Source organism: Phytophthora cinnamomi (genome assembly GCF_018691715.1).
Source record: "Phytophthora cinnamomi strain GKB4 chromosome Unknown Contig10, whole genome shotgun sequence".
Classification (NCBI taxonomy): domain Eukaryota; phylum Oomycota; class Peronosporomycetes; order Peronosporales; family Peronosporaceae; genus Phytophthora; species Phytophthora cinnamomi.
Genome location: NW_027150943.1, coordinates 859,277 through 873,147, shown reverse-complemented (window position 1 = coordinate 873,147; position 13,871 = coordinate 859,277). Strand labels below are relative to the sequence as shown.

The following is a 13,871-nucleotide window of genomic DNA, read 5'->3' as shown; positions in this document are numbered from 1 at the left end:
ATCACCAAGCTCGCACATCAATGGGTCGGGCCGGCGAGGTTGGTACAAGATGCGGGCTATGACAACTGGGAAGTGCTGCGAGAGGACACGGGCGAGAACCTCCTTGTGCACAGCAGCTTCTTGGTCTCGAGTCATTGCCCGAGCCACTCCTTGGGGGCGGTGGCGGAGCGGATCATCGCTGAGCTCGCGGACGAGGACGAGGACGCGGGCGTTGGTCCCAGCACCACGGCATTGACAGGGAGGGATCAGACGGCAGAGATGGTGCAGTCAGCAGCAACGGCACCAGCAGACGCAGGCCTCAGGGGCCAGGAGCAGCGGCGCGAAGACGGAGATCGCGGGCGCGGGTCAGGGCGAGCAGCGTTGGGAACCGGTGAGCGCGATGCAGGTGAAACGGCGGGCGCGAGTGCAGACGCCCATGGTTCAGGGTACCGGAGGCCGTTAGCGACAGGCTATGGGACAGCCACTGGTCAGCGGCCTGGAATAGCTGCAGCCGGAGCAGGGCAGACTACCGCAGGGCTGGCGGCCGCAAGCACTCGACCTCAAACGACACAACGCGGACGATCGCGGAAGCGGAAGGTGGTGGTAGAAGATGCAAGGCGCGACGACCAAGAACGAGCAAAAGAACGACGTCGAGATTCAGACGCTGAGCGGGAAGCTCGGGCGACACGGCGGCAGGCTCATCGTGACAAGTCGGCGACGGCAACAGCCGAGGAAATGGGTACAGACGGTGTTGGTGGAGTTCGTTGCAGTGCGGACGCCCTCCACGCTGGAGAGAGCGATTCGAGACGATGGTGGCGGCCTGGGGGTCAGCGACGTTAGGCAAGACACCAGCGGCAGCAAGCGAAGACACGGGCGAGCGCCCGAAACTCGTGATTCACCAGCGGAGAGCGGGACGGCGGCGGCCGCGACTGGGGCCGTGGCTGAGATGCTTCGAGGACGGGGCAAGCCGAGGCGACCAGAGCCAATGCCCGCCCTCCTCCAGGTGCGGACAGCAGGCCATATCGTCGAGCGAGCACGACGGCGATCACGAAACCGTGCGGGTCGTTATGAAGTGGAGCACGAAGTCGAGTTCGGCAGCACACCGGGCGGACCCACGGAGCAGCGGTGGTTATCACATGCAGAGTTTGAAGCATTGGACGACGCAGGCAAGATCGCGGACGATCTTGTCGGCGGGGATGGCGTGTAGGCAGGAGTCGCGTCATTCGGGTGACGGCGGCCAACGTGAGCAGTCTGAGTCGACACCAGCGGTGATCGACTTGACGATCGAGTAACATGGCGAGCGGCGGCACGGACGGTGACCACATGAGTGGCAGGGGCGGCGGACGGTGACTGGAGCGAGCCAGCTGGCTTGAACCACAGCAAGGAGGTCCAAGTTGAAGCACGGCGACGGCAGAAGATCGCGAGGAGAGGTGAACGGCGGACGGCGACGGAGAGCGAGTATCGACGAAGGCGAGGCGACATCGACGACCGCAGCGAGCGGCCAGCAAGCGACGAGAGCGGGGATGAGACCCCGGGAGGGAGAGGTCCAGATCATAGGAGTAGGAAGGCGCCGTAGGTAGGAGTAGGTAGGTCGACGGGGGTAGTTTAAGTGGGGGCACCGAGCTGCGGCTGCAGCTCGGCCCTCAGTTGCGATTTGGTTACAGGCTTGTAACTAGTCTCAGCTAATACAGAGTTGCGCCGCAAGAGCACGGGTTCCAGCGTCTGGTACTGCGACCGCGGGGAAGGTCGGCTAGCGCACGGAGTAACAGTGAGGTAGGCGATAGTGGCGGGCAGCGCACAAGGAGCGTATGTTAGTCGAATAGGGTGGCGGGACCGTGGGGAGAGACCACGGGGGCACGAGGAACGCTTGGAGATGAGGAGCACCTTGGCCGAGTGGGAAGAGCCCCGAGCGAGCCGCAACGGCACGTGGTGACGGACCTCTTCCTCCCATGTGCATGTTGTATATCCGGACTGGACCTGCTGGGGGCAGCCTGTGGATACCGGAGCCCAGGTGCCGAAAACGCTCCCTCCTTGCCGTCCCTATCTCGAGGGCGTCTGGTCGATGGGCCAGTAGCTGTCTGGTTGACTACTACGGCTCGCGCTTGCTGGCAGTCGGCCCCTACTCGCTGACCTAGGTGTTGACGGTCAACTCTGCTGGGAGAACGGAGAGGGCACGGTGGACGTGCAATGGGAACGGAAGTGCGGTTGGAGAAAGCTACATTTTTTTATCATTTTGAGGTGGGGGTTCGACAGTAGTTGTGAAAGACGCTGAGAAAGACCTGCTATGCGCTAACACTCGCGGTTTTGCACTTTAAGTATACAAGAAATTGGTTGTGCAAGGTCGACACAAATTAGGACCACCCCCATCCCAATACAAAATCCAATATTAACCGAAACCCGTATGACTAGAAATTTGTAGTGGGCATGCCGGCGTTTGTAGTGGGCATGCATGTGGGCATGCCCACTACAAATCTCTAGTCATACGGGGTTTCGGTTAATATTGGATTTTGTATTGTGATGGGGGTGGTCCTAATTTGTGTCGACCTTGCACAACCAATTTCTTGTATATGAGCCACCCGTTAAAGTGCAAAAACGCGAGTGTTAGCGCATAGCAGGTCTTTCTCAGCGTCTTTCACAACTACTGTCGAACCCCCACCTCAAAATGATAAAAATTGATTGAGTTATGAGGGAGCACAGGGGTGATCCTATAGTTTTGACGCGCACTGTATAGAGTCTGGCGATCTGCATCCGATCATGTGAGTTCGGTAGTGTTACTGTAACGAATGGCAAAAAAAAACAGAACGACGACATCCAGCTTCTTCGGTATCAACAGGGAAATATACTATGGCATCTAGCGGAGTATTAGACCTTCTTAATAACCTCTCCGATGATCTGTTAGCGTCAGAGGATCGGGTATATTGTGGTCGGTAGTTGGACTAAATGACTGCAATGTACCTCTTCTTGAAAAACAGCAACGGAATATACACGTCAGAGTTCCAATACTGGATGCTGCAAACAGTATTTGTATCAATTAGTGTCAATAACTATCTATGTATTTTTGTTACAATCTTATTTTTGGATGCTCAAAGGTATTATTGCGTGTATATTGCATATGCTTTCATTGTTTGGAAAGTAAGCTCTTGCGGAATATGTTACTTCATACAAAAATGTCTTTTAAGACTTTTAAAAAAAGGTTAATTATAGATTTGATATTGCTATCCTAACCACTGTTTCGAACACTTGGGTGTTACCGTCAAATGCTTGTTTTGATAAATGGAGGGCTCCCCGTAGAGTCGTTTTACCCGCTTGGCATAAATATGGCGCTTACCCTTTAGTGCCGTGGGCTATAGGTCGAAAAAGACAAGGGTCTCTATCAGATAATATATGTCTTTTCGCCAATATAATTGGATTAATACAGTGCCTATAAATATCGATAAGTTTTGTTTTCTAGCAAAGCGTGTGTAGTAAGATTCATGGATCAGTTGCCAAACTAGTTTGACTAACAAATACTTATAATAATTACTTTTCTAGCCTTCCTGTCTCATCTAGAAATGTGACCACGGCTTAGAAAAACCCATCGAGCTGTCTTACCGCTGTCGGGTACCGGTATTATTCTGTTCTCGAATCATCTCGAAGGTGAGACAGGACGGATGTCAGTGACTTGCTCAGGGATGCGCGCGTCACAGATACTGTAACATGTACGCCAGCCAGCTCACTTTTGAATTTGCTTTGTCGAGAGCAAGTCTTCAACGACAGCAACCTCTTCAACAACAGCAACAACAACTAGCTTCGGAGCAAAGTCCGTGAGCGAGAGATCAAGTCTACAAGACCAGCAACACATCAAGGCAAGATGGCTCAAACGACGTCCGGATACTCCGTCGGCATCGACCTCGGCACGACCTACTCGTGCGTTGGTGTCTGGCAGAACGATCGCGTGGAGATCATCGCCAACGACCAGGGCAACCGCACCACCCCGTCGTACGTGGCCTTCACGGACTCGGAACGCCTGATCGGCGACGCCGCCAAGAACCAGGTGGCCATGAATGCACACAACACGGTGTTCGACGCCAAGCGCCTCATCGGCCGCAAGTTCTCCGATCCGGTGGTGCAGGCCGACATCAAGCATTGGCCGTTCAAGCTGACGTCGGGTCCCGGTGACAAGCCGCAGATCACGGTGCAGTTCAAGGGCGAGACCAAGACGTTCCAGCCCGAGGAGATCTCGTCCATGGTGCTGATCAAGATGCGCGAGGTGGCCGAGGCTTTCATCGGCAAGGAGGTCAAGAACGCCGTGATCACGGTACCCGCCTACTTCAACGACTCGCAGCGTCAGGCGACCAAGGACGCCGGCGCCATTGCCGGTCTGAACGTCCTGCGTATCATCAACGAACCCACGGCCGCTGCCATCGCCTACGGCCTGGACAAGAAGGGCGGCGAGCGCAACGTGCTGATCTTTGACCTGGGCGGAGGCACCTTCGATGTGTCGCTCTTGAGCATCGAGGAGGGCATCTTCGAGGTGAAGGCCATCGCTGGCGACACGCATTTGGGCGGCGAGGACTTCGACAACCGCCTGGTCGAGTACTTTGTGCAGGAGTTCAAGCGTAAATACCGCAAGGATCTGACGCAGAACCAGCGCGCGCTGCGGCGGCTGCGCACGGCGTGCGAGCGCGCCAAGCGTACGCTGTCGTCGTCAGCACAGGCGTACATCGAGATCGACTCGCTGTACGACGGCGTGGACTTCAACTCGACCATCACGCGCGCGCGGTTCGAGGATCTGTGCGGAGATTACTTCCGCAAGACCATGGAGCCTGTGGAGAAGGTGCTGCGTGACGCCAAGCTATCCAAGAGTCAGGTGCATGAGGTGGTGCTCGTGGGCGGATCGACGCGTATCCCCAAGGTGCAGCAGCTGCTGTCGGACTTCTTCAACGGCAAGGAGCCCAACAAGTCGATCAACCCGGACGAGGCCGTCGCGTACGGCGCCACGGTGCAGGCGGCCATCCTGAGCGGCAACGACTCGTCGGACAAGCTGCAGGACTTGCTGCTGCTGGACGTGACGCCTCTGTCGCTGGGTCTGGAGACGGCCGGTGGTGTCATGACCACTCTGATCGCCCGTAACACGACGGTGCCGACCAAGAAGTCGCAGACGTTCTCCACGTACGCCGACAACCAGCCTGGTGTGCTCATCCAGGTGTTCGAGGGCGAGCGCTCCATGACCCGTGACAACAACCTACTGGGCAAGTTCAACCTGGACGGCATCCCGCCCATGCCTCGCGGCGTGCCGCAGATCGACGTGACCTTCGACATTGACGCGAACGGCATCCTGAACGTGTCGGCCGTGGAGAAGTCGACGGGAAAGGAGAACAAGATCACGATCACGAACGACAAGGGCCGCCTCTCTCAGGCCGAGATCGACCGCATGGTGGCGGAGGCCGAGAAGTACAAGTCGGAGGACGAGGCCAACAAGGTGCGCATTGAGGCCAAGAACGCGCTGGAGAACTACGCCTACAGTCTGCGCAACAGCCTGAACGACGAGAAGCTGAAGGAGAAGATCCCGGTGGCCAACAAGAAGGTGGTGGACGACAAGGTGACGGAGACGATTCAGTGGCTGGACGCGCACCAGTCGTCGGAGAAGGAGGAGTACGAGTCCAAGCAGAACGAGCTCGAGGCCGTGGCCAACCCGGTGCTGCAGAAGGTGTACGCCGCTTCAAGTGGCGCCGAATCGGGTATGCCTGGCTCCGGTACTGCCGCGGCTGCCTCGTCGACGGGCAGCGCGGACCAGGGCCCGAAGATCGAGGAGGTCGACTAAGTGAGTAGATTAGTGCACTACGTCGAGCTGAGCTGACGGCGAGCATGATGCATTTTGCACGTAAAATGGTAGTTGGATAGCTTTGCCTGGCATACATTTATTTGCTTTTCGTTGAAATTGCTACGATGTTTTCGCCGCAAAGTTACAGGCACGGCGATCCATGTTGATCAGATCTCCAATGTCGATTGCGATTCTGTAGGTGCAAAACGGCAGAGCACAGGTGCATGCATACTCATGAACACTGTGCGATTCTGCGACGCAAAACTCGTCCAATCGAGGTCGATAGGATGCCTACCTGTGTATGCATGGGCACATTGTCCGATTGGATGGCTAGGGCGTCCAGCCTAACCCGACAATGTACGCTCATTAACGGCTGGACGGACGTAGTGGTAGCATATCTGGCTGCTCATTTGTGAATTGGAGCACACTCGCCTAGAAATAAGCTATGATGCCAGTTCACGGCAAGCAGATACTCCAGCCATTGCGATCTGCGGTGTTGAAACCCTCCAGTGCATCAACTTCAAGTATTGCGTTGCAAGAACTCAAAGAGGTTTGCTCTATTCACGTTTCGCACTCCCCAGAAAGAGGCCACAAAGCGCGCTACGCAGTCGAGGTGTCGACCTCCCAGCGCAGCGAATTTGCCACTGCCACCAACTCGAGAATTTCTACAGTTAGAAGCACCGACAGCAAGGGATCCGCCGTTCACGACAGTCTTATCAAGACCTATATTCCGAGCCAAGAGAGATCTGCACGACTTTGCCCACCTGCACGAGAAAGTGTTTAGTCTTGTACGGTGGGCTCACCCGACCCGCCATTGCAACTTCTGTTTGAAGATGGCAGATTTGCTGGTGTTTGGAGTGAATCCCGATGGATTTCTACTTCGATTCCTGGGTAACGAGCGAGTAGCACGCCGACTTACCAAGTTCGTGAAAGACGTAGCTGGTCTCACCGCCCAGTGTTCATCCCTTCGAAGCCGAGAGAATTGCCCAGGCCAGGCGCTGGTTATCCAACTTGTGTACGACTTTTTGTTTACCCCAGCACTGAGTCAAGGCGAACATTAAAATAAGATTTAGCTTTCACAGACACTCAGAAACATATGAATACTACATGTACATTTACAGCCTTTGACTTTTCTAAACTTTCGCTCCCAGCTCGAAGTCTACTCGCTGTAACCATTTGCTCTGATCGCCACAGCTCGCGGTGGGGTCCAGGCAGCACCGCCACATTGACCGTAGCAACGTTAAGGTAAGTTAGACTTGGCATTTGTCGCCTACCTACCTACCAGCACTGGACACTAATAGGCATCGACGCAACCATTGCGTTTCACAATTAACTTATAGGACAAGTTCTCACTTAGGTGAATAAGCCTCGGAGCAACCATTGCGTTTCACAATTAACTTATAGAACAAGTTATCGCTTAGGTGACATGTAAAACCTTCTCCTCGCCGTTGAGCAGACAATATATGATGCAAAACACTGTATTTCTTTTTCAAGCACCATCAATATCAAAACAACAAACTACCGATGGGAATAACACACCCACACAATTACTTCCGAAGGAAGCGCGTAGCATGGACACTTGCACCGACTCCACCAGCGGCACCACCATCTACATGACCACCAACTCCAGCACCGGCGCCTACTCCACCGTTAGCTCCGCCGTTCACTCCACCGCCGACGCCAGCGCTTGCACCGACGCCACCAGTGGCTCCGCCGCCGACACGACCGCCGACGCCAGCGCTAGCACCAACACCGCCAGTGGCTCCGCCACCGACACCGGCACCGGCGCCTACTCCACCGTTAGCTCCGCCGGTCACTCCACCGCCGACGCCAGCGCTTGCACCGACGCCGCCAGTGGCTCCGCCGCCGACACGACCGCCGACGCCAGCGCTAGCGCCAACACCGCCAGTGGCTCCGCCACCGACACCGGCACCGGCGCCTACTCCACCGTTAGCTCCGCCGGTCACTCCACCGCCGACTCCAGCGCTTGCACCGACGCCACCAGTGGCTCCGCCGCCGACACGACCGCCGACGCCAGCGCTAGCGCCAACACCGCCAGTGGCTCCGCCACCGACACCGGCACCGGCGCCTACTCCACCGTTAGCTCCGCCGGTCACTCCACCGCCGACGCCAGCGCTTGCACCGACGCCGCCAGTGGCTCCGCCGCCGACACGACCGCCGACGCCAGCGCTAGCGCCAACACCGCCAGTGGCTCCGCCACCGACACCGGCACCGGCGCCTACTCCACCGTTAGCTCCGCCGGTCACTCCACCGCCGACGCCAGCGCTTGCACCGACGCCACCAGTGGCTCCGCCGCCGACACGACCGCCGACGCCAGCGCTAGCGCCAACACCGCCAGTGGCTCCGCCACCGACACCGGCACCGGCGCCTACTCCACCGTTAGCTCCGCCGTTCACTCCACCGCCGACGCCAGCGCTTGCACCGACGCCACCAGTGGCTCCGCCGCCGACACGACCGCCGACGCCAGCGCTAGCACCAACACCGCCAGTGGCTCCGCCACCGACACCGGCACCGGCGCCTACTCCACCGTTAGCTCCGCCGTTCACTCCACCGCCGACGCCAGCGCTTGCACCGACGCCGCCAGTGGCTCCGCCGCCGACACGACCGCCGACGCCAGCGCTAGCGCCAACACCGCCAGTGGCTCCGCCACCGACACCGGCACCGGCGCCTACTCCACCGTTAGCTCCGCCGTTCACTCCACCGCCGACGCCAGCGCTTGCACCGACGCCGCCAGTGGCTCCGCCACCGACACCGGCACCGGCGCCTACTCCACCGTTAGCTCCGCCGTTCACTCCACCGCCGACGCCAGCGCTTGCACCGACGCCACCAGTGGCTCCGCCGCCGACACGACCGCCGACGCCAGCGCTAGCGCCAACACCGCCAGTGGCTCCGCCACCGACACCGGCACCGGCGCCTACTCCACCGTTAGCTCCGCCGTTCACTCCACCGCCGACTCCAGCGCTTGCACCGACGCCGCCAATGGCTCCGCCGCCGACACGACCGCCGACACGACCGCCGACGCCAGCGCTAGCGCCAACACCGCCAGTGGCTCCGCCACCGACACCGGCACCGGCGCCTACTCCACCGTTAGCTCCGCCGTTCACTCCACCGCCGACGCCAGCGCTTGCACCGACGCCACCAGTGGCTCCGCCGCCGACACGACCGCCGACGCCAGCACTAGCGCCAACACCGCCAGTGGCTCCGCCACCGACACCGGCACCGGCGCCTACTCCACCGTTAGCTCCGCCGTTCACTCCACCGCCGACGCCAGCGCTTGCACCGACGCCGCCAGTGGCTCCGCCGCCGACACGACCGCCGACGCCAGCGCTAGCGCCAACACCGCCAGTGGCTCCGCCGCCGACACGACCGCCGACGCCAGCGCTAGCGCCAACACCGCCAGTGGCTCCGCCACCGACACCGGCACCGGCGCCTACTCCACCGTTAGCTCCGCCGTTCACTCCACCGCCGACGCCAGCGCTTGCACCGACGCCACCAGTGGCTCCGCCGCCGACACGACCGCCGACGCCAGCGCTAGCGCCAACACCGCCAGTGGCTCCGCCACCGACACCGGCACCGGCGCCTACTCCACCGTTAGCTCCGCCGGTCACTCCACCGCCGACGCCAGCGCTTGCACCGACGCCGCCAGTGGCTCCGCCGCCGACACGACCGCCGACGCCAGCGCTAGCGCCAACACCGCCAGTGGCTCCGACACCGGCACCGGCGCCTACTCCACCGTTAGCTCCGCCGTTCACTCCACCGCCGACGCCAGCGCTAGCGCCAACACCGCCAGTGGCTCCGACACCGGCACCGGCGCCTACTCCACCGTTAGCTCCGCCGGTCACTCCACCGCCGACGCCAGCGCTTGCACCGACGCCGCCAGTGGCTCCGCCGCCGACACGACCGCCGACGCCAGCGCTAGCGCCAACACCGCCAGTGGCTCCGCCACCGACACCGGCACCGGCGCCTACTCCACCGTTAGCTCCGCCGTTCACTCCACCGCCGACTCCAGCGCTTGCACCGACGCTACTAGTTTCTCCATGGGCTCCTCCCGACGTGGCTGCGGTTGCAGATACTTCGTCACCGGTCGTGGTGCGTTCTTCCGCGTGATCACTCTTAGTAGCTGGGGCTGGTGCATAGATGGAGTTAGTTTCTGCGGTGCCACTAGGGGTGCCGTTTTTTTCAGATTTCTTTTCGGATGACTTTGTGGGGCACGGTGTCGCCGCTGTTTCGGCTGAGTTCGTCGCCGGAGTGGAAGTGAGACACGGGGTCGGAGCTGGTGTTGCAGCCTCAGGCGCAGGAGTTGCAAACGGTGTTGCCGAGTGTGCGTCGGGCGCGATGGGACCAGCAGTCGTCGGGACAGGAGTGACGACCGGGGTCGCAGGAACCGGGGTTGCGCTATCCGACTTGGTGAAAGCGTCGTCGGTGGAGACGCCGGATTGCGAGGCATGCTGGTTAATGTTGCCAGCTTCGGCGAGCGATCCCATAACAGCGGCAATGATTGCAAGGTGAGCGATGATCTTGGTGAGGTTCATGCTTGACAAAAACACTGAGACTGAACGTGGACTTGAACTTGGACTAGACGTTGAGAGCCGCTGTACCAGAGACCGCGGAAAAATGAAAGTGAGCGGGATGAAGACTGTCAAGTGTCCACCGCACTCATACAGCACAGCCGCTCGTCACCTTCTCAACCAGAAGAACGACTCTCACCCACTATGAAAGACCCTCCGGTGCTTATACTGGTAAGGTTCGAGGCTACGTATACCGGATGGACCAGCGCTGACGACAACGTTGAGACTCGATTTATGTTGACCAAAACTGATGGCTAGTCACCGAAGTATGTCATGGCAATATGGGATAAGATCAAACCCTACTAACTCCAACTGATGTTTCGTCGATTGGACTGCCGTGTGAGAACGCTGCGTGACGGATGTTCAGCATTGTACCATGGATACTCTCGCTGCTGAAGGCTATCCGAGATGGATCCTCAATCGAGCGGTATGAATGTTAGTTTGAAAATATCGTTTCATCGGGTTTGGAGTAGGGATAGCGGGCTGGTCACCTATTCAAAAGATGCAGGACGGGCGAAACCTCCAATGCATCTGGTTGAAGGCAAAGTTGGGATATGATCAAAAGCCGGAAAGATATTTTTAGATGTCAGAGCTTCTTTGGGTGAAGCACGCCTTTGTCAAATGGCAACGCCATGATATTCGGAGACTCTAGATAAGCTGTTCGACTGCACCTCTAGCAAAACTTGATTTGAATATGTACGCAGGTGTTGGGACATTGACAAGTGAGTTCTGCGAGGCTGGCATGGCTTCCGATGAATCGGGCATCGGGTAACTGCAAAGTGTTTTAAGCAGTCGAGTTACCTTCATAGAGATTTAAGCCACCGGAACCCACACACCTGGCATGAGGCTTGCTCTGGTGGGGATGCCTGTGGCTATCCGACCCATTTCGGAACCGGATTTCGATACCCTTCATTACACTATGGGGCATTTTCGGCGCTCGGGGCCTCCGGCCCACCCAACTATCCTACACCGGGGTGCGGGTTGGCAGGGCGGACCACTCGCCCAAGATACAGTATTGCCTATCTCCGGCCTCTGTGGAAAGTCCCGCACACGACGGGAATGATCCCGGTACTTCTGGTGGGTGTGGATCGGTTCACATATTTTGAAAAGCAAGCCAAACCGGTCAAACACGGATAATAATTACTTTTCTAGCCTTCCTGTCTCATCTAGAAATGTGACCACGGCTTAGAAAAACCCATCGAGCTGTCTTACCGCTGTCGGGTACCGGTATTATTCTGTTCTCGAATCATCTCGAAGGTGAGACAGGACGGATGTCAGTGACTTGCTCAGGGATGCGCGCGTCACAGATACTGTAACATGTACGCCAGCCAGCTCACTTTTGAATTTGCTTTGTCGAGAGCAAGTCTTCAACGACAGCAACCTCTTCAACAACAACAACAACAACAACTAGCTTCGGAGCAAAGTCCGTGAGCGAGAGATCAAGTCTACAAGACCAGCAACACATCAAGGCAAGATGGCTCAAACGACGTCCGGATACTCCGTCGGCATCGACCTCGGCACGACCTACTCGTGCGTTGGTGTCTGGCAGAACGATCGCGTGGAGATCATCGCCAACGACCAGGGCAACCGCACCACCCCGTCGTACGTGGCCTTCACGGACTCGGAACGCCTGATCGGCGACGCCGCCAAGAACCAGGTGGCCATGAATGCACACAACACGGTGTTCGACGCCAAGCGCCTCATCGGCCGCAAGTTCTCCGATCCGGTGGTGCAGGCCGACATCAAGCACTGGCCGTTCAAGCTGACGTCGGGTCCCGGTGACAAGCCGCAGATCACGGTGCAGTTCAAGGGCGAGACCAAGACGTTCCAGCCCGAGGAGATCTCGTCCATGGTGCTGATCAAGATGCGCGAGGTGGCCGAGGCTTTCATCGGCAAGGAGGTCAAGAACGCCGTGATCACGGTACCCGCCTACTTCAACGACTCGCAGCGTCAGGCGACCAAGGACGCCGGCGCCATTGCCGGTCTGAACGTCCTGCGTATCATCAACGAACCCACGGCCGCTGCCATCGCCTACGGCCTGGACAAGAAGGGCGGCGAGCGCAACGTGCTGATCTTTGACCTGGGCGGAGGCACCTTCGATGTGTCGCTCTTGAGCATCGAGGAGGGCATCTTCGAGGTGAAGGCCACCGCCGGCGACACGCATTTGGGCGGCGAGGACTTCGACAACCGCCTGGTCGAGTACTTTGTGCAGGAGTTCAAGCGTAAGCACCGCAAGGATCTGACGCAGAACCAGCGCGCGCTGCGGCGGCTGCGCACGGCGTGCGAGCGCGCCAAGCGTACGCTGTCGTCGTCAGCACAGGCGTACATCGAGATCGACTCGCTGTACGACGGCGTGGACTTCAACTCGACCATCACGCGCGCGCGGTTCGAGGATCTGTGCGGAGATTACTTCCGCAAGACCATGGAGCCTGTGGAGAAGGTGCTGCGTGACGCCAAGCTATCCAAGAGTCAGGTGCATGAGGTGGTGCTCGTGGGCGGATCGACGCGTATCCCCAAGGTGCAGCAGCTGCTGTCGGACTTCTTCAACGGCAAGGAGCCCAACAAGTCGATCAACCCGGACGAGGCCGTCGCGTACGGCGCCACGGTGCAGGCGGCCATCCTGAGCGGCAACGACTCGTCGGACAAGCTGCAGGACTTGCTGCTGCTGGACGTGACGCCTCTGTCGCTGGGTCTGGAGACGGCCGGTGGTGTCATGACCACTCTGATCGCCCGTAACACGACGGTGCCGACCAAGAAGTCGCAGACGTTCTCCACGTACGCCGACAACCAGCCTGGTGTGCTCATCCAGGTGTTCGAGGGCGAGCGCTCCATGACCCGTGACAACAACCTACTGGGCAAGTTCAACCTGGACGGCATCCCGCCCATGCCTCGCGGCGTGCCGCAGATCGACGTGACCTTCGACATTGACGCGAACGGCATCCTGAACGTGTCGGCCGTGGAGAAGTCGACGGGAAAGGAGAACAAGATCACGATCACGAACGACAAGGGCCGCCTCTCTCAGGCCGAGATCGACCGCATGGTGGCGGAGGCCGAGAAGTACAAGTCGGAGGACGAGGCCAACAAGGTGCGCATTGAGGCCAAGAACGCGCTGGAGAACTACGCCTACAGTCTGCGCAACAGCCTGAACGACGAGAAGCTGAAGGAGAAGATCCCGGTGGCCGACAAGAAGGTGGTGGACGACAAGGTGACGGAGACGATTCAGTGGCTGGACGCGCACCAGTCGTCGGAGAAGGAGGAGTACGAGTCCAAGCAGAACGAGCTCGAGGCCGTGGCCAACCCGGTGCTGCAGAAGGTGTACGCCGCTTCCGGTGGCGCCGAATCGGGTATGCCTGGCTCCGGTACTGCCGCGGCTGCCTCGTCGACGGGCAGCGCGGACCAGGGCCCGAAGATCGAGGAGGTCGACTAAGTGAGTAGATTAGTGCACTACGTCGAGCTGAGCTGACGGCGAGCATGATGCATTTTGCACGTAAAATGGTAGT

At 58.9% G+C, this 13,871-nt stretch overlaps 2 protein-coding genes across 2 annotated transcripts; both read left to right on the top strand.

Moving 5' to 3' along the window:
- Positions 1-3,829: 3,829 nt before the first annotated feature.
- On the top strand, positions 3,830-5,782 carry IUM83_05749 (heat shock 70 kDa protein; the record flags this gene model as incomplete). Its single annotated transcript, XM_067929905.1, has 1 exon — positions 3,830-5,782. The coding sequence occupies one exon, from the start codon at positions 3,830-3,832 to the stop codon at positions 5,780-5,782; it is 1,953 nt and encodes a 650-aa protein (XP_067798343.1).
- A 6,063-nt stretch (positions 5,783-11,845) lies between these two features.
- IUM83_05748 (heat shock 70 kDa protein) lies at positions 11,846-13,798 on the top strand (the record flags this gene model as incomplete). The annotated part of the gene is made up of 1 exon (XM_067929904.1): positions 11,846-13,798. The coding sequence occupies one exon, from the start codon at positions 11,846-11,848 to the stop codon at positions 13,796-13,798; it is 1,953 nt and encodes a 650-aa protein (XP_067798342.1).
- Positions 13,799-13,871: the final 73 nt, after the last annotated feature.